Source organism: Lissotriton helveticus, chromosome 1_1 (assembly GCF_964261635.1).
Source record: "Lissotriton helveticus chromosome 1_1, aLisHel1.1, whole genome shotgun sequence".
Taxonomy (NCBI): Eukaryota; Metazoa; Chordata; class Amphibia; order Caudata; family Salamandridae; genus Lissotriton; species Lissotriton helveticus.
This window is the reverse complement of record NC_136057.1, coordinates 805,310,174-805,331,116: the sequence shown is the minus strand read 5'-3', so window position 1 is coordinate 805,331,116 and position 20,943 is coordinate 805,310,174. Positions and strand designations below refer to the sequence as shown.

Sequence of the window (20,943 nt, the reverse complement as noted above, 5' to 3'; positions counted from 1 at the left end):
TGCCATTATATACTGATATTACAGGGGAAATTGGTTTGGTAAGGGGCCTTGCGTGCTCTAGATTCAGGGCACCTGTGAGCTGGCGATGTCTTAAGGTAGCCAGTTCAATCTGCTGATTCCAAGAAAGATCATGCTGAATGCAAACTCCCAGGTAATTAAAGGCCTGAACCTTCTCGAGAGGTAGATTATTCATACAGACAGTACCCTTGAAGGTTTTTGGAGCATTAAAAGACATAAATTTAGATTTAAGCACATTCACTTCCAATCCTCGGGTGGTACAGAAGTTATCGAAAATCATCAAAGCCTTCTGGAGCCCACTCGGGGTTTTTGCTACTAAAAGACAATCGTCCGCAAACATTAGGATTGGGACTTTCGCCCCTGCAAGGGAGGGGGCATCAACGCTTGAATCTATTAACACCTTGGCCACATCATTAACATACAATGAAAACAGAGTGGGCGCCAAGACGCAGCCTTGGTGTACTCCGGTTTCCACGGGAAATTGAGTTGTAACATTACCAGGGCTTCCCCACCTAATCTGAGCAAAATTATGCTCATGAAGTTTTTTGATCTGAGAAAGGAGAGGCCCAGGCATGCGCATACCATGAAGAACACTCCACAGGGTTGAGCGGGGAACCAAGTCGAATGCCGCTCTGAGGTCAATGAATGCAGCATATAGGCTGCCACGTCCAATTACAACCGTCTTCCAGTACAGCATGGCAAAATGCAACACCTGGTCGATCGTGCTAACTGACGTTCTGAAGCCAGCCTGCAAATGGGATAAAATATTCCCTTCTTGTTCCCACATCAATACTTTATTAAGAATCAGCCTACCTAGAATTTTTTGAGTAGTATTAATCAAGCTGATTGGCCTATAGTTCCCGGGTAGAGATTTGTGGCCTATAGTTCCCGGGTAGAGATTTGTCCCCTTTCTTGAAAACGGGTATAATTTCGGCCCTGTTCCAAGAATGTGGGATGGGGGCTCCCCTTGCAACCATTCTTTTGCAGCAGGCGCAGAAAGCATAGATTTTGCATCCACTGCCATCTCCACCCAAATAAGTGTTACCATGTTTAGTTACAACATTTCTTCTGCTTGATTAAAGAGATGACATTATCTAGTGTAAGTCCTACATGTGAAAGTTTTTTTGTGCCCAATGTTCAGTAGTTATTGCAGTTCTGCTTGATAGTGGGGTTCCTTTTCATCAATCTGTTCACAACCTCCTTTGCTTAATTCTTGAAGTGGTTCTGAACGATGCACACAATTAAAATGAAACCTTGTTCCCAGGATCTTCTAAAACCACAGCTATGTCCATTAAGCTTCCAGTCAACCTGCATCACTGCCCACTGTCAAGTTTTGTGCAGAGGGCAAGAATGCCAGTCTAGTTTCTCCGAATGTATAAAGGGGGGGTTCACCCAGTATAAGTCGCTGGGACCTGGGTCCTACTGGTACTGAGAAGAGGAGTCCCAGCAATTGGAAAACGAAAATACTTGAAATAGATAGTAACAATACAAAACAGAGTGGAAAAAGCAAGTAATTAACGTACATTATTTATTCACAATGTAGGCATATATTGTATATCACACAAGTTGCATAGTTGTATATTTCAAAGATATTCAAAGAAGTGTCCCTTGGGAGGAAGGGAGTGGTATAGTGAAGGGTAGTGTAGGTAGGATAGTGACATAAAAAAGGGCCAAGCGGCCTCACTGTACTATGTATTTTTAGTCAGACATAGACATAAAGACCATCTATGTAGAAATTCATGTCATGTTTGTGGGGTGAAGCTGAAGAAACACACAAAGCTGTCGACGTTTCGACCCCCTGGAAGAGGCAGGTGTTAATTAGTTCCTTGCAATGGGGTCTTCATCAGGACGAGGACGAGGCAGAAGACCAGCCAGTTGCTTGTCTCAGGTGGAGATGAAAGGAAAGAACACTCTTTCAGGAGAAACTTCGATTCAGTAGTTGGTAATGGTGAATCGCCCATCAAATTGTGTGGTTGATTGCGTTCGAGAGCCGCCCGCAGGTCGGATACACCGTGGTGGAACCACTGCTATGTAAGCCGTCATCAATGAGTACAACGTCGGGAAGGGAAGAGATGAATCCGTCCGGGTACACAGCACGGTCAACCGTGCTTTGAGATTTCATCTCCACCTGAGACAAGCAGCCGGCTGGTCTTCTGCCCCGTCCTCGTCCTGATGAAGACCCCATTGCAAGGAACTAATTAACGCCTGCCTCTTCCAGGGGGTCGAAACGTCGACCGCTTTGTGTGTTTCTTCAGCTTCACCCCACAAACATGACATTGAGTATTATGTGGAGCATGTTTTCCTATTTAATGAATTTCTACATTGATGGTCTTTGTCTGTCTGACTAAAAATACATAGTACAGTGAGGCCGCTTGGCCCTTTTTTATGTCACTATCCTACCTACACTACCCTTCACTATACCACTCCCTTCCTCCCAAGGGGCACTTCTTTGAATATCTTTGAAATATACAACTATGCAACTTGTATGATATACAATATATGCCTACATTGTGAATAAATAACAATGTATGTTAATTAGTTGCTTTTTCACTCTGTTTTGTATTGTTACTATCTATTTCAAGTATTTTCGTTTTCCAATTGCTGGGATCCCTCTTCTTAGTCTAGTTTCTCCAGCATTAAATCTTTCATAGATTCACATACTTAAATCCTTCTCAGTCGTTTAAGTGGGAGTCCCATAGTAAAACAGTATGCATCAGTATAATAGGCTATAATGACAATGAAAAGTCAGTTTAATAGCCTATCCATGTCTGTTTTAAAAAAAAGACCCAAACTTGAACTATAAATGGAGCAACAGCGCCCTCTAGAACTTTCCCAACGGAGGATGAGTCCCTCGGATTTTCTACCACACGTCGTGCAGTTCTTCTCAGTTTTTCTTTTACAATTGGAGACTTATCTACAACTCTTATCTGTGGGACTTCTAAGAAATGTCTCTTCAGATCCATCAAAACTTGTAAAAGAAAAGTGATGGATGATCAACAGACTATTTTTGCTGCCTCTACCCTCAACATCAGGTAAAGTGCAAAATGTGTTGTACTTTTTCCACTAAAACCTTAAAGGATATGGAGGGAAGACTACTGGTGTAGCTACAGAAGTCTAAAACTCACTTCTGAGGAAGACTGATACATCTGTGAGAACCCATAAAAGGTCAAGATAATCTGTCTAGGGACATTTGCGGGCCGAAAGGCCTCAAACACATCAAGACCCTCTGAGAAAGGAGAAACAAAAGGCCTCCTCTCAACCTAGTAACTCCATCTGTGACGACAGAACGTAGGCGTTCTTCCTCCTCGGAACAGTCAACTATAAAATCCTCTTTACCTCCCTGTTAATCACACCATCTCGTCCACGAAGACAGTCGGCGGTGACATTGATGAACACCCAGTTGATGGCAACAGTCTAGTTCCTACTTTTGACACCAAAGTTCACCTTGACTACAACATTGTCAAGAAGATCGTTGACTATAAAAATCACAAAAATAACAAACTGCTTTAAGACCTGAATTGACACCCCCAGCAAGGTCTCCCCTTTGCCTCCAAGTCACCTGTTGGACCTGGAGGAGTCAGACGACTGGCCTTTTGGGCCAGCTCACAGCCCGTACACGAGCATCATTATTTTCAATATTATGCCCCTCCCCAAGCGGCATTACAAACATATCTGAAAGAGACTATTAGTTATAGATTCCTTACATTAGAATTACCCCCCAGACGTCAGACTGGATCAGACTTTTTTGTAGCAGTACCCTTGCATGTCAGTAGGTGGCGTCAATTGACTCCGCATTTGTCTGCGTCGTGATAGCTGGGATGACGTCGAGGTTTCTACTTAGACGCCTCGCCTGTCATCTGACGACAGTTCTCTTTTTCCGCACCAGCCAGCACAGATCCGGAGAGAGCAGTACCCTAGTCAATTTTTGACTAATTGTTTTTTCGACGTTTTGTCTTTTTTTTTTTTTTCGTTTGACTGCTGGTGCACAGGGATGTCATGTCGGCGGACTGGCTTCAAGCCCAGTGGCTCCTGCCACCAGCTGATGTCAGTGACCGACACACATCTATTGTGCCTTTGTCTGGAGCGCGACCACGACGCAAAGTCGTGCTCAGACTGTCGGGTCCTGGCCCGAAGGATTTGCGGGAGCGCTCTGGAAAGCTTCTGGAGGCCTGGCAGTCTGCTCTGCACCGCTCGCGGTCCCAGGACCAGTTGCGGAGCATCACAACCACTCTTGGTCTTTGGGAAAGTCGAAGCACAAGAAGGCGAAGCACTGTCACTCTTCACCATCTCCCAGTCTGGTGGCTGATGAGATGAGGGATACGGACGGTCGTTGTCCTTCGGCTCCTTCCGCGGAACCTGCTGGGTCGGCTCAGTCCCCTCCCCTCTTTTCCAGGAGCCGGAGTGACCCCTGCCCAACTTTGTACATTTTACTAAGCTCTTCGCTCCATCTTTGGGCAGCCTGACTCTGCTGGCACGCCTTCGGGCCCCATGGACTCAGATGGGGCTGCTGGGCCTTTGCAGCTGCGCCGCAGGGCCCCCCCAGGGATCCAGTCCTGGATCAGCGCCCGTCGACCTGACGACACCACCTCCGGCGCCGAATCCATCAACTACACCGGTTGGGTACCCTGCCCGTGTCAGCCCTCTGCTTCCACCTCGACCTAGATACGGAGCTAGACTGGCACTTAACCTAGGTAGGGAGCTACACCGGCACAGACTGGCACTTTTGTGCCAATATTCTATCCTGGTTTTTCCTATTGCCCAGAGTGGCAGCCAGGAGGAGGAGTGGGAGGGGTCTATTTACCCTCTTGCAGACCAACTTGAAGATCACAACGGGAGAGGAGTTGAGTGATGCTAGTGGTCTGGATACCTCCCCAGACCGTGCCATGCTTTCTTCCCCTACCATGGCCTCCTATGCTTTAGTGTTGTTTAGGGTGGCTGAGGCCTTGGGCCTTGAGCTTCCACAAGTGGCAGTCAGGACGAATCTCCTGACTGAGGTGCTTCAGCCCGCAGTGGCCTCTTCGGAGCACCTGCTGCCATTGAATGAGGCCCTCACGGACATCCTCCTGGTCACTTGGTCCAAGCCCAGCACAGGGGCTCCTGTGGATAGGAAGATTGCCTGACGCCACCGCCCAGCTCTAGGTGACTCCGCTTTCCTCTCCCAACATTCGACTCCTGAGAGCTTGGTAGTCCAAACCTCCACTTCCAAAGGCTTGTTCCTTACCGCTCCCACAGATAGGGAATCCAAGAAGCTGGAACACCTTGGGAAGAAGTTTTCTTCTTCCAGCTTAGGAATGCGGTTGGAGAACGCCGCATGTTTCTTGGGCCGTTACACCCATTTTGTGTGGGTTACGGTTGAGCAGGTGCTGCGGCACTGCCCGGAGGAGGCCCAGGCTGCGCACACCCATGCGGTTGCCAAAGGGAGGGATGCAGCAAAGTTCACCATTCTCTGTGGCCTGGACACCGCTGACACGCTAGGCAGGACTATTTAAACGTCGGTGGCCCTGAGACACTACGCTTGGCTGAGATCACTGGCTTCTTGGGTGATGTCCAATCTACACTTTTGGACATGCCCTTTGATGGCCGTCGCTGGTTTGGCGACAAGGCAGGCCAAACGCTTGAGTGCTTAAAGGATTTTAGGGCTATGGCCAGGTCCTTGGGCCTGGCGACTGCATCTCGCCTAATGCTGTCTGCCTTGCGCCCCTTTTGTGGCTATGGAAGGGGTGCCCCACCACTTTCCCCTCAGAGCCACAGGCCATGCAAGCTACCCTGCCTCTGTTGAGCCAGGGACGTGGGACTCAGCGTTGTGGATCTGGGGGCAAACAGGTGGGTCAGTCCACCAGTGCCCCCTCTTCAGCAGCCTCCAAACCCTTCTAGTCTGACCTTTCAGGGCCACCAGTTGCCAGTGGACAGCAGGATCCGCCATCACCTCCCCCACTGGCAAACAATCATGTTAAACAGGTGGGTTTTGCAGATAGTCCGCTCCCCCTTCAAGTCTACCCCTCCATTCATGCCACTGCAATTCCATCGCATGTTGGAGGATCACTTGGCCCTTCTCCGCCAGAGATTAACAGCTCTCTTGGCTAAGGGAGCTATCAAGCGAGTTCCTGCCCCAGAAGTATGTTGTGGTTGTCCCCACCACTTTCTGGTGCCCTAGAAGGACAAATGCCTGCATCCTATCTTGAATCTCAGGTACGTCCGCTTCCTCCGGAAGGAAAAGTTCAAAATGTTGACCTTGGCTCAGGTTCTGTCTGCCCTCGACCTTGGAGACTGGATGGTGGCGTTGGACTTGCAGGATGCTTATTTTCACATCCCCGTTCTGCTTTTCCCACTGGTGCTACCTGCGGGTCACGGTAGGCTACGAGCATTTTCAGTTTACCGTGCTTCCCTTTGGCCTTACCAGCGCCCCTTGGGTGTTCACAAAAGTGATGACGGTGGCCGTAGCAAATCTGCGCAGATCAGGGGTTCCAGTCTTCACCTATCTCAATGACTGGCTGTTAAAGGCAGGCTCGACCCAGGCTGTCGTCTCCCACCTCCAGACTATGGAGGACCTCCTGCATTCGCTGGGGCTCACGATCAACGTGCCAAAGTCACTCCTGACTCCCTCAGAAGCACCTTTTCATTAGAGCAGTTCTGGATACAGCGCAGTTTCGGGCTTTTCCTCCCGCGCAGAGAGTCTGGGATATTCGGGCTATGATACCGATGTTTCAGCCTCTATCCTGGATTTTGGTAATAATCTGTAAGCTTGACAGAGGCTGCTGGGCCTCATGGCCTCCTGCATCCTGCTGGTGGATCATTCCAGGTGGCACATGCGGGCTCTGCAGTAGGACCTGAAGTTCCAGTGGACACAGCATCAGGGGAATCTTTCCGATTGCATCCAGATCTTGGAGGGCACTGCTTATCAGTTGCAGTGGTGGCTATCGAACCAGGATTGAGTCTACAGCAGATCCCTTACCCTTCCCCAACCAGAGTTCATTGTGCAATTCAGGGTGGGTGGTTCAACACCTGGTAGGTTCCCTGAACGAGAGAGCGGACAAACTCAGCCTTTGGTGCGTGGTGGATCACGAATGGAGTCTTCACTCGGAGGTGGTGCAAGGTCTCTTTCAGCGGTGGGGAGAGCCTTGGTTAGATATGTTTGCCACCGAAGAAAATGTGCAATGTCAGCTGTTCTGCACGTTGGAATTTCCAAGGCAGCACTCCCTTCACGACTCTTTTCGTCGCAAGTGGAGTTGCCGTCTTCTATACTCCTTTCCACCTATACCACTTCTGCCCAGAGTGCTGAAGATCAAGCGCCACTGGTCCCAAGACATTCTTGTGGCTTTGGATTGGGCACAAAGAGTCTGGTATCCCGAGCTCTTGTACATGGCCATCGATCCTACGATCAGACTGCCTCCTCGGGAGGATCTTCCGTCGCAGCAGCACTAACTCGGTATACGCCTGCAGATGGAAAACATTTGTGGCATGGTGCACAGCAAAGGCCGTGGATCTACTTTCTGCCCCCCTTTCTGAGGTTCTCCTCTTCCTTCTTTCTTTGGTTCAGCAGGCTTCTGCGCTGGGCACCCTTAAAGGCGATCTTTTGTCTGTTTCGGCCTTCCTTTGCCTTCCAGATCAACCTTCTTCACTTTGCAAGAATAATGCAGTTAAATACAGTTTGAATGCAGTTGAATGCAATTGGATTTGTTACAGTTAAGTAATTTGTTTGTAAAACAGTCTAAATGACTTTACAGTTACTTTTGAGATTACTTTGCACGTTACTTTTCAGATTTCTTTTCTAAGTTACTTTTTCTACTCCGTGTGATATGCCTAGATATCATACTGGGACATTTCCTGGAGAAAAAGTAAGCCATTATGTTTTTGTACATTGGCAGTTTCTTAAGGTTTCATGCAAGCCAACTCCACAGTTAGAAGATTTTTCACAGAAAAGTAGTCAGTGCAGTCCTACGGGAGAAAACTTTTCGGTTTATCGGTAAGTACTTAGGTTTTGGAGTTGGTATTCTGGAGTTAGAACCAGAGTTCCCTGAGGGTTGAGAATGCACTCTCAAAGCACCCTCAGCGACACTAGGGCAGCCGGGTGCAAAGTGCGGAGGTCTGATGCTATCCAAGGGGGAATGGGGGTGTCTGGTTGGTGGCTGCTCACGAGCAGGTCACAAGGGTGTGGGAGCAAAGCTCCTGGACTTAGGCTCAGGGCAAAGGGGGATCGAATTTGGCACGTAAGGTGCACCCAGAGCGGCGCATGGTCAGCCGGGTGCAGGGTGCTGTTTTGGTGGCGGATGCCCTGTTTTCAATGGGAGTTGCTGGTTTTGGATTTTGGCTGCTGGCTCTGTCCAGGAATTCTGCCCGCAGGAACCAACAGCTGGCAGGTAAGTTGGAGTGATCGGGGAGGTAGTTGCTCCTTGGGTTCTTTCCTCCAGGGTGCGGGGCGGCTAGATACAGGGGTGTCGTGGGGTCACATCTCACCTTACCGGGCGACTCACAGTTGGTGGCTAGGGGGGGTGCAGGCCGGCTGTTGCAGTGGTGGTTCCAGGCATCTGGTTTTTTGTCCTCAGCTGGCTCGGAGTCTTTCTTGGCTGCTTCTTTTGAACAGACCTGCTGTTCACAGGAGATCTGGTCTTTGTTGGAGGCTGTCAGTCCTCCCAGGGGTTCTGGAGGTCGCTGGCTTTAGGACAAGGTGACGTTTGGGTCTGGATCTCTAAAAACTGCAGACTGGCCAGTAGGGCTGGCGCGGAGTCAGTTCTTCTCTGCTTTGTCTCCTTCGTACGTTGCGGGAATCAGTTTTCTTGGTTCAGGGCTGTCTCTTAAATACTGTACTTAGGGTGCTTTTTTAGGGGTCTCGAAGTCAGTTGCCAATGGGCTACTGACCTTAGGGTGAATTCCACCTTTGGTGTGCTCACCCCACGTGGGGGAGTAGGCACAATCCTTAATCCTGATTGGAGAGTGCCTGCCGTCTGCAAAAGATGTGCACTGACGAGTGGGCTTCACCTCTCCTTCCCCACCTGAGTGGTGGGGTTGGCAGAGGTAGGCATACCTTCTGGGCTGCTCTAACTTTCCCGCTGGTCTTCCGGCCGAAAGGGGGGTGACAAGAAGTGGGTCTGCTCCTGATGGCATGAGAGGCTGGGGGTCGTGTTACAAAGGCTGCAAGGCTTTTGAAGTCCCCCTGCCACAGATGGATGTTCCTGACCTGGGGGAGGTGTGAACACCTTCACCCAGGAAAGGCTTTGTTTCTGGGCTTATGGAGCGAATGCTCCCACCCCAGAGGTCCAGAAACATGTCTTGTGGTGGCAATGCACTCAGATGCCCTCGGAGTGCACTGTATAATAAATCCCACACTGGCATCGGTGTGGGTTTATCATGCTGAGAAGTTTGATACCAAACTCCCTAGATTTCAGTGAAGCCATTATGATGCTGTGGAGTTCGCAATGACAAACTCCCAGACCATATACTCTTTATGGCTTTACTGCACTTACAATCTCTAAGAATGAACTTAGACACTGGGAGGGGGACAGTGCTCATACATCGGTACCCTCACCAGTGGTATAGTGCACCCACCTAGAGGAGGTTGCAGGCATGGAACACAGGAAGGTGCGCCATGTCGACTTCACTTTTCTCTTCCCCAAAACATGGAGCCTTTGATGGCAGTGTTAAGATACAGGAACCCTAAGGGTGGCACAATATGTGCAGCAGCCCTTTGAGGCGTTCCCTGGTCACAGTGCCCTTGGTACCCATGGTACCTTTTACAAGGAACTTGCATGTGGCCAGAGAGATGCAGACTGGGGGTATAAAGGTACAGTTTTGGGAAAACACAGGCCCTGGGAAACTGATTGGCAGGGACCTAGGGCACATCAAGTCAGTGCATCAGAAATCTGGCAAAAAGTGGGGGGACACTGCAACAGACACCTAGCTTCCTACACAAACCTGATGTTTTCCTAAATTGAAATTCACAAACATGTGGCATGGGACCAGTCAGAAGCGTAATTGTACCAGACAGCCAGTGGCTTCTCCTGCCTGTGGGCAGACTTTACTTGCTCACTAAATCCATCTAGTTAGTGGTGCAGACGAATGGTGGTGATCTAAAGTTAAATAACTTCTAGACTTTTCAAAAGTCAAATAACCAGTCTCCTAAAATATGGTTGACTATACTAAATTACTATCGATTTGACCATGCAAAACTACTCGTCTGAGCTTTTAATACTACTTGGTGTCAAGGATTCAGCCTCTCTGCTCACACCATGTTTATAAGGCTTAAATATTTACATTATTTTCCCTGATAATTAACAAATAGCAGTATTTTATTGCAGTTTTGCTCTTGTCTGGATAACCTGTTTAAGCAGCAGAAACATGCGTATTAAGTGTTGTCGTCCTCATACTGCCAGAGGAGTACTGCATGGCTTCCTTGACAATTTGTCAGTTTTTGTTTGTGACTGATGTCCTGTTTTATGCACAACTTGTAGGTACAAGCCGAAGGAAGGAATTTTAGTTAATAAATTCCCTTAAATTGTAGCTAGGTGTTTTATCCCTAATCTTAGAAGTGGCTGCTTATTGATCAGCTAACAATTTTCTTTTTAGTGTTTTTTCTACAGTGTCTGCCTCATTGTCCTTTGGCTAATCGATGTAAAACTATTTTTGCACTAGGATTTGTACACAACCATGGAGTGTTTAGAACATATCTTCACTAAGTGTTACCAGAAAGACGACTGGACTAATGGCTGCAGCAGCACGTCACTTCACATTCATGCTCTTCTAACATGGGCACTTTTATTGACCATCTGCCCAATTACTGAAGTGAAGAAGAAACTTGAAATGTATGTACTGCCCAGAAGTTTGTGTAATGGTTTTGTTGTAGTTTTGTATTTTGATTGCTTACATTCTCAGGCTTCTCTCCTCATTTGGTTTTATGTTTGTGCTTTGTTTAAATTAACATTAGTTCTAGAGCTACTCTAGATCCCTTTTCTAAAAATCCATGTAATTGTGTCTGAAGGTTATTTCCAGGCTGATATTGTTGCTGCATCCCGGATGAATGATCGAATGTGGCACAGCTGCTCAAAAAAATCTTGTATAGGATTAGTATACTGCCCTTTTTCCTGGTTATACTTGCTTGTTAGTTTGTCCTGCACGTGATCTGTCTATATAGATGCATGCTTTTTTATCTAGAATAAAAGCTTCATCCAAGCTCCAATCTGTACTTAGTATTTCAAATTGTCACTGGACTTCCTTCCATTTCTAGATGATTTTAGACTTTAGTTAATATACATGTGTGTTAAAGCAGAATTAGATCGTACATTTTTGCTCCATCTGGCCTTTCTTCATAGAGGTTGGAACCTTCCATCACTGAACTCCTTTCAGATTCAGATGGTGGGAGACCATTTTCTTTTTAGACAGTTTTGCATCACCGTTCAATGCACTGCTGTAAGTCTTGGTTTTCTATTGTAACCATGGGAACATTGTTCACTTTATCCTCACGCAAAACTGTATGGGGTGGGCTGATTAAATTCATACCCACCTTGCTACAGCTTTCTGTACAATAGGAAGCGTAGAATTAACTGTAAATTGAATAAATGTAGTATTGATTGTGACAATCTGTCTAAACATTCATTGATTACAAATATTTAGAGTAATTAAAGTGCAGTTTCTCTTTACCCCTCCCGCATTCTCTAGGCATTTGCACAAACTTCCAAGTCTGCTGTCTTGTGAGGATGTGAACATGAGAATTGCTGCTGGTGAAACAATGGCTCTACTTTTTGAACTGGCAAGAGAAAGTGATACTGTAAGTAGGAGTCCTCTGTGGTGAATAGATCGGATATTTTTTATGTTGACTGTTCATTTGTGCTCTGAAACCATTTGTGAATACTAGTGTTCGTTTAAGTAGTCTTATAAATTGTTACATATCCCTACTTCATTTCATATGAAAGCACACCAGCATTAATAATAAGGTGTGAAAGCAGAGTAGTTATTTAGCCATTGGCTGTAAATGCCCAAGTTTTCGGTTGTCTAAATACAGGGAAAATAGTCTTTTGACCCATACATTGATGTTTGCAGGGCATTCTGGGTAAGAATGTTTGCAATTCACTCAGACCCCACCATTGTGGATTCACAAGTCTAGGTTTTAGAAATGCCCATGCTTGGCAGTTTCCTTTTTGCTGGCTGAGCCAGAGTAGTGCAGCCGTTTACCATGGCACATCAGCGGAAATTGCAATTTCATAGGGTGTAGTTTTTGTATAGCCTTTCAGAAAGTGTAATCCCCTAAGCTACCTCCGCCTCGGGACAGATGTCTCCTGTGGGGGTGGGCAGTGATACAAAGATGGCTAAAAGCCCCCCCCCCCCTTCTAATATCCCCCTGATAGTTGAGCTTTCTGCCCCGTTTGGCAGATATGGGTGTTTGCTATCTATCTGCTTTTCCTGGAGATACATTTGGGTGTGTCTGAATACCCGCTAGATCAGGGACCTACAAAAATGAGAGAAACTGAATTGGGTGCAAGGCATGGGGTGTTGACCCATATCTCAAAATGACACCCAAAAGAATCAGAATGCAGTCTATTGCCATGGGGATGGCTGCAGTGTAAGGACTCTAGATTGGGGGAGGCGGAGGTGGGAGTGTGGGGCAGGTTGCTGGGGCCGAGAGACTTGGGCTGAGGGGAGATGGCTCAATGTCAGAACAGACCTTCCTACCCATCAGAAATAAATCCATGCCTTTAATGGGCTTTCTGCCTCCCTCTCCCCCAGGGGCAGTAGATTGGATGCATCTCCTGAATCTGCGTCCCCAGGGGTCAGAAAGACTGCTCCAGGAATTGTGGGTCTGGTCCATGCCAGATGACCCAGTCCCCACCCCTTTTTTTAATATAAATAAACAGCCTTGATATTTTCAGTCTTCTATAGCACTCTGGAAGTAGTTTGAAACGTGTATGAAACCTTCCAATGTGTCTATTGTGCTGAGAGATATCGTGACCGTTTGAGGTTGGTGACCAAATTGGCACTTTCCTTCTCGGACTTCCATTGGTGATGTCTCTTGATGTGAATTCAATATTTAGTCAATTAACTTCGACTGAATGTTCTCTTTTTTTGAATTTGCTTAGTCCTTATTGCTGTTAAAGGTCTGTGGCATGTCTGCCTGAACCAGTTGAATCTTAAGGTTGTCAGTTCTTGATGTATGCTTGACACTCCTTTGGGAGGGTACTGTTTGCAGTTGATGCGAAGCCTGTGGCCTAGCTGCTTTGGACACCTGGATGTTCTAGAACCTGACAACATTGTGTGATTGTACTGAGATCGTCAACATCTGAAAGAGACAAGTTAGTGATAGATTCCTTACCTTAGAATATCCCCAGGCGTCAGACTGGATCTGGAAATTTTTGCGTAGCAATACCCCTGCTCGTCGGTAGGCGTCGTCCGTGGCTCCGCGTCCGTCGTCGGCGTCGTTAGCGCCGGAATGACTTAGCCGGAGTACTTGGACGCCGCCCATGCGCGCTGACGTCAGTTCTTCTTTTTTCCGCGCCAGCTAGCGCAGATCCGGAGAAGGTCTACCCCTAGTCATTTTTTGACTGAACTTTTTGATCTTTTGATAATTTCTTTCTTGAGTCTTCGACTCTATCGGTGCCGGTAGGGATGCCTGGGTTCAAGCCCTGTTCGAAGTGCGACCGGTGCCTGAAGTGCTTAGGCCTCGACCACGGCGACCGCACCTGCTCCGACTGCCGGGCCCTGATGTCGAAGGCTAGGCGGGAGCGGTCCCGCAAGCGGCTCGAGCTCCGGCAGTCGGCCCCGCGCCATTCCAGGTCCCGGTCCCACGGGAGGTCGAGGGACCGGTCGCGGGGTCGGAGTCCCCGCAGCTCCGGGAGTGGACATCGGTCGTTGGGATCCAAGTCCTCAGATAAGAGGCATGAGAGGTCGGAGCGGCATCATCGCTCCTCCGACCCACCCCGACGCTCGCACGATGCGTCCGGGGGTTCGGGCGACACCGCCCACGCGGCTCCAAGAGAGTCGCAAGCATCGCCGCCTGCCCCACACCTTCGGGTCCCTGGGCACGGCGCGACGCCGGAGGAAGTAGAGCGGTACCTCATGGCCATGAGGTCCCTCCCTCCTCAACCGGGTCCCGCGGTGCCTCCGGGCCCAGCGGTCCTGGCTGGAGGCCCTAGCGGGTCGGGCGCTTCGGCCCCGGCGCCGCAGGCGACTTCGGACCCGGCGCCGCAGGATCTCACCGGATCCGCTTCCGGATCCGGGGCGTCGCCGGTCGACCTCACCGGTGCGGCCCTGAGGGTGTCTCCCCGGCCCCCATTGTGGACCCCGTCCCCAATCTTCCCTTCGGTCCGACTCTGGCACCGGAACGGCGCCGTTGGGCGCCGCTTCAGACGGCCTTTGGAGATTTTTATTTCCATGAGGAGGTCCAGTCTGTTGACCCTGGGTTACAGGAGACTGGTGACGGAGGTGATTGGGAGGGGTCTGAGGACCCTCTGGCACAGGAGTGCCAGTCTCAAGAGGACTGGACATATGACCTTGGGGAGGCCAGTGGTATAGACACCTCGCCAGACACTGGATTTGTCTCCCCTCCCACCGTGGCTACGGAGGAGGGGGCTGCTTATAGCGTAGTGTTGACGAGGGCAGCCAAGGCCTTGGGCCTTGAGCTCCCCGTTGCGGCCGTGAGGACTAACCTCCTCACTGAGGTTCTTAAACCGCAGGCAAGCTCCAGTGAGCCTCTGCTGCCGTTTAATGAAGCCTTATGTGACGTTCTTGTGGGCACTTGGTCCAAGCCCGCCACAGGTCCGCCTGTGGATAGGAATGTGGCCAGACGCTACCGCCCGGGTCCGGGCGACCCTTGCTTTTTGTCCACCCATCCCACCCCCGAGAGCCTGGTTATCCAGGCCTCCACTTCCCAGACCGCATTCCCAACGGCCCCGCCCGATCGTGAATCCAAGAGATATGAACAGTTCCGCAAAAAGGTGTTCTCGTCCCTGAGTTTGGGACTGCAGTCTGTCAATACCGCGTGTCTCTTGGGCCGCTACACCCACACCCTGTGGGACACGGTTGCGGACGTGCTGCCACAATGCCCGGAGGAGGTCCGGGCTAAACTCGCCCAAGCCCTTGTGGAGGGTCGAGATGCGGCACGATACTCTATCCGGTGTGGGCTGGATACCACGGACTCACTGGGCAGGGCGATGGCAAAGACGGTGGCGGTTAGACGCAACGCCTGGCCGATGTCCAGGCCACTCTTCTGGACATGCCGTTCGATGGCCGTCGCCTTTTTGGCGACAAGGCAGACCATGCGCTGGAGCGCTTTAAGGACTCCAGGGCTACGGCCAAGTCCTTAGGCCTTTCGGCCACGCACCAGCAATCGGGTGCCTTTGGCTCCTTTCGTGGCCACGGAAGGGGCGTCCCCACACGTGCTGCCAGCCACGCACCGCAGAATGCCCAGCAGCGCGGTGGCGGCCGTGGAAACCGCCGTGGAAACCGCCGTGGCGGCGGTCGGGGTCAGCGGCGAGGCCAACCCACACCTCCCTCCACAGCACCTGCCTCAAAACCTTCTGAGTTTTCAGGCCCATATGACGCCTGTGGGAGGCAGGGTTCGCCATCACCACTCCCACTGGCGCACTGTCACGTCGGACAGGTGGGTGCTGCAAATCGTCCGAAGGGGCTACTCCCTCCCCTTCGAGGCGACCCCTCCAGCCATGCCACTGCAATTCCACCGCGTGTCGGGGGATCACTTGCAACTTCTGCAAGAGGAAGTCACTAATCTCTTGGCCAAGGGGGCCATCTAGCGCGTTCCTGGGCCAGAAGTAGGGTGTGGATGTTACTCCCACTACTTTCTGGTGCCCAAGAAGGGCAAGGGGGGCCTGCTCCCTATCTTGGACCTACGGAACGTCAACGGCTTCCTCCGACAAGAGAAGTTCAAGATGCTGACTTTGGCTCAGGTCTTAGCTGCCCTGGACCCCGGAGACTGGATGGTAGCGTTGGACTTAAAGGGCGGTTATTTTCACATCCCCGTCCTGCCGGCCCACCGGCGTTACCTGCGGTTCACGGTAGGCCAGGAGCACTTTCAGTTTACCGTGCTCCCCTTCGGCCTTACTAGCGCCCCACGGGTGTTCACGAAGGTGATGGCGGTGATCGCAGCTCATCTGCGCAGGTTAGGGGTGTCAGTCTTCCCCTACCTCGACGACTGGTTGTTGAAGGCGGGCTCGCCCCAGACAGTCGTCAGCCACCTCCAGACTACGGCCGACCTCCTGCACTTGCTGGGGTTCTCCATCAATGTGCCGAAGTCGCACCTGTGTCCCTCTCAGAAGCTACTCTTTATCGGAGCGGTTCTGGACTCTGCGCAGTTTCGGGTTTACCCTCCCGAACAGCGGGTTAGGGATATTCAGGCTCTGGTTCCACTCTTCCAGCTTTTATCCCGAGTCTTGGTCAGGTTGACGCTGCGGCTTCTGGGACTGATGGCCTCCTGCATCCTTCTGGTGCGTCACGCCCGGTGGCGGATGCGGGCTCTGCAGTGGGACCTGAAATTTCAGTGGGCCCAGCATCAGGGCAACTTGTCCGACCATGTCTTGATCTCGGAGGGCACTGCAAGATAGTTGCAGTGGTGGCTCACGGACCGCGATTGGGTCAGTGGCAGATCCCTCTCCCTACCCCACCCGGAGCACGTAGTTGTGACGGACGCGTCCCTCCAGGGCTGGGGTGGCCACATGGGAGAGGCGGAGATCAGAGGACTCTGGTCTCCGGCGGAGTCCCGGCTCCACATCAACCTGTTGGAGTTACGGGCGATTCGTCTAGCACTGAAGGCATTCCTCCCCTCTGTCCGGGGGAGTGTAGTGCAGGTGTTCACGGACAACACCACCGCCACGTGGAACTGCAACAAACAGGGCGGGGTGGGGTCGTGGACCCTATGCCAGGAGGCTCTGTGCCTCTGGCAGTGGCTGGAACGTCAGGGCGTGACCCTGGTGGTTCAACACCTGGCAGGTTCTCTGAATGCCAGGGCGGACAAACTCAGCTGTCGGTGCATGATGGATCACGAATGGCGTCTGAGCTCGGACGTGGCGCAAGGCCTCTTTCAGCAATGGGGAGAGCCTTGGTTATATCTATTCGCCACCGAAGAGAACGCGCAATGTCATCAGTTCTGCGCGTTGGAATTTCCAAGGCGGCGCTCGCTCGGAGACTCTTTTCGTCGCGAGTGGAGTTGCGGTCTATTTTCCGCCTATACCACTTCTGCCCAGAGTACTGAAGATCAGGCGCCACCGGGCCCAGGTTATCCTTGTGGCTCCGGACTGGGCACGAAGATACTGGTATCCCGAGCTACTCAGCATGTCAGTCGATCCCCCGATTTGTCTGCCTCTTCGGGAGGACCTTCTGTCGCAGCAACAGGGGACGGTCCTCCACCCGAACCTGTCCAGCCTCCACCTACAAGCTTGGAGATTGAGCGGCGACAGTTGAGGCCATTTGACTTGCCTCCCGAAGTCTGTAATGTCATTCTGGCAGCCAGGCGTCCCTCCACAAAGTCGGTATACGCCTGCAGGTGGAACAGATTTGTGGCATGGTGCACAGCAAAGGCTGTGGACCCACTCTCTGCCCCCCTTTCTGAGGTTCTCCTCTTTCTTCTTTCTCTTGCCCAGCAGGGATCTGCTCTGGGCACTATCAAGGGGTACCTTTCTGCCCTTTCCGCCTTCTTAAGGCTACCTGATCATCCTTCTCTGTTCAAGTCCCCTATTGTAAATAGATTTCTTAAGGGCATCACACACATGTTCCCTCCTGTTCCCTTTGTGATGCCCCAGTGGGACTTGAACCTTGTTCTTACTTTCCTGATGTGCGCTCCCTTTGAGCCACTTCACAACTGTCCTCTTCGCCTTCTAACTCTGAAGACTGCTTTCCTGGTTGCCATCACCTCTGCCAGGAGAGTGAGTGAGCTCCAGGTACTTTCTTGTACTCCACATTTCCTTTCTGTCCATCCGGACAAGGTTGTGTTGCGTACCAAGCCATCTTTCCTGCCCAAGGTTGTCTCAGCCTTCCACATCGGGCAGTCCATCACCCTGCCAACCTTCTTTCCGCCTCCGCATCCCTCTAAAGAGGAAGAGCGGCTCCACCGTCTTGACCCAAAACGTCCGCTTTCATTTTACTTGGATCGCACACGCCAGTTCCGGGTGGATGACCAACTCTTTGTTGGTTACGTGGGCGCTAAGAAGGGGAAGGCGGTACACAAGCGGACCATTTCCCGGTGGATCATCTTGTGTATCCAGGCATGTTACTCCATGGCTAAGAAGGAGCCCCCTGTTTGATTGAGGGCTCATTCCACTCGGGCCACGGCGACTACTACTGCCCTGGGCCGGGGGGTGCCCTTGCAGGACATTTGCCAGGCAGCTACGTGGGCCTCGTTGCACACGTTCGCACGACACTACTGCCTGGACAGTCGAGTCCGGAGGGATGGCTTCTTTGGCCGTTCCGTCCTCCAGGACTTTCTGGTGTGATTATTGGTTCGCAGACCCACCACCGGGGTTGGTATTGCTGGGATATCTATTCTAAGGTAAGGAATCTATCACTAACGTGTCTCTTTCAGATGCACAAGTTACTACTTGTGTAAAGATATATCTGTAAGAGACATTAGTTAGTGATAGATTCCTTACCGACACACCCATCCTCCCCGTTCTGCGAACCGATATCTAGGGTTAAGGTCATCCCCTTTTCAGGGCCTTAGTTTCTTGGCAACAGTGTTGGTTCTATCATGGCTCTGAGTATCTGGCGCGGAAAAGCTGTGTATCAGAACTGACGTCAGCGCGCATGGGCGGTGTCTAAGTACTCAGACGACGTCATCCTGGCGCTAACGACGACGGACGCGGAGCCGCGGTCGACGCCTACCGATGCGCAGGGTTATTGCTACGCAAAAATTTCCAGATCCAGTCTGACGCCTTGGGATATTCTAAGGTAAGGAATCTATCACTAACTAATGTCTCTTACAGATATATCGTTACACAAGTAGTAACTTGTGCTTTAGCAAGAATACTGCATGTGAATACTTAGTGGTCTTCTTGTATTGGGACCTGTTCAATGGTCCCTTAGCAGCTGCCTTGAATCGCTATTTTAGGTTTTCAGTCCTTAGACAAGACTTGGCTTGACCGTAGGCTACTGAACAGCAGACATTGGTTTAAGAAATGTAGTGGTGTATGTAACAAGCTTGAGTAACCACTAGAAAAGCTGCATTCTGTCTGGCGAGAGACCAAACTTCTAGAGTTTATTTAAACAAGTAGCTCTAGGCAGAATAAAACTGATTTATAACTCATCCGCCAGTCCTGGAAATAAAATTCTCTGTAGTCTGTCAGGTAAAAGCAATGGGATTATCATTTCATTCACTCTGGTTTCAGGTACTGTATTCTTTGTGATGGCTGATCAGTCCTACTCTACCTTTTACCACTTCTTGGTCTTAGTTTAGTACCAGTTGATTGAGAGCTTTGACGTGCCTTCTTTCCACCTAATTTTTCTCATAGTAGTGCCGTTAACCATTGTGGCCAACTTTCTTCAGCTACACAACTGTTCTGGAAGTTGGGAGGCTTGGTTCTTGTGATGTGGGGAGTATTAATCACTGTACTGTACACTATACTTAGTGTTGTGGCAGTGATATCCAACTTACTTGTATAGTTAATTGAACAGTCCTTACAGAAGTATTAATTATCCAGCCTACAGTCGAGCAACCACTACTTTAGCTTTGGTTTTCCTATTGACGAGTACAGACCTAGAAGCAATCCATTTCTTACTCTGGCTTTTCTAGCCATCTTGTACACAGGCTGTCCTTACAGCGAAACGCACAACTAAACTTGGTGGTGTTTGAGAATACTCTAGCTCAGTGGTTCTTAACCTTTTGACTTCTGTGGACCCCCCCATTTAATTATTATTGGAATCCAGCGACCCCTTACTCATCATTGGAATCCTGGGACATATCGAGAAACGCATGTCTAGAGATTAACAGCACTAACCTGCACCAATTTTGGTGAACCACTGCAGCTAAAATTTAAGTAAGCAATCACTGTGAACTGCATTTGTCACAATGCTAAGGGGCAAACTGTGCTGGGAGGTGAGGCAGTGTGCTCCCATCCCCCTTTTGTTTGCAAAGGCTTACTTGAGCCACTGAGCTGTCGAGGTTTTGGCGGATGCACCTGTGCGCCAGAGAGGTACTGAGACCTGAGACTGTGGCAGCCTTCTTAGCCACCCCAGAAGGAATTTCATTTATCCCTACTGATGAAGGATAATCAGAAAGACATGTATCAGAGGTTTAGAGCACTAACCTGCACCAACTTTGGTGAACCACTATAGCTAACACTCAAGCAATCACTGAACTGCATTTACCACAATGCCAAGGGGCAAACTGTGCTCTGAGGTGAGGCAGTGTGCTCCCATCCCCCTTCCACCCTGACTAGAGCAATTTCAATGGCTTGATCATCACAACAATACTAAAATAGAGACACAAGTATTCATCGGACACAAATTATGAAATTGGCTATTTAATTCCCAAACAAATATAAAAAGTCTACATTTTAATGAGCAAGTTGGGCCTTTACTAAATGCACTTAAGGATGTGCATTGTCCATACTGTAAACGGTTCGATGCATTTGCACTACTCCCACGACTTAATCGGAGGACACTGTCATTTTTAGCCTCCAGTTCCAAATGTTTTCTCTTGATATTTAAAATGTTGTTTCACAGTTTACTTCATTACTTAAACTAATAATCTGTTAATATTTACTTTTCCAAGCAGTCGTGGAACCCCTAACTAGGCATTGTGGACTCAGGGGTCCCTGGACGACAGGTTAAAAAACACTGCTGTTTCTCCTTCTCATGAGATTACATAGTTCTTTGTTTTATCTTCATCTTCTGATCATAGAATAGACCAGAAGGGGGAAAAACAAACATATTGAGGTTGTCTGCAGCACTGTCTCGGTCAAATCTGTAGTTTTACTAGCATAGTTAACCATCTTC

At 49.9% G+C, this 20,943-nt stretch overlaps 1 protein-coding gene across 1 annotated transcript in view; it reads left to right on the top strand.

The window, feature by feature from the left end:
• The window catches only part of IFRD1 (interferon related developmental regulator 1), a 160,571-nt gene that overhangs the window by 64,198 nt on the left and 75,430 nt on the right, over positions 1-20,943 (top strand). The window contains exons 7-8 of the mRNA XM_078674456.1: positions 10,645-10,814; positions 11,668-11,776. Coding sequence (XP_078530582.1) covers positions 10,645-10,814; positions 11,668-11,776 — 279 coding nt within the window. The remainder of the gene's footprint in view (positions 1-10,644; positions 10,815-11,667; positions 11,777-20,943) is intronic.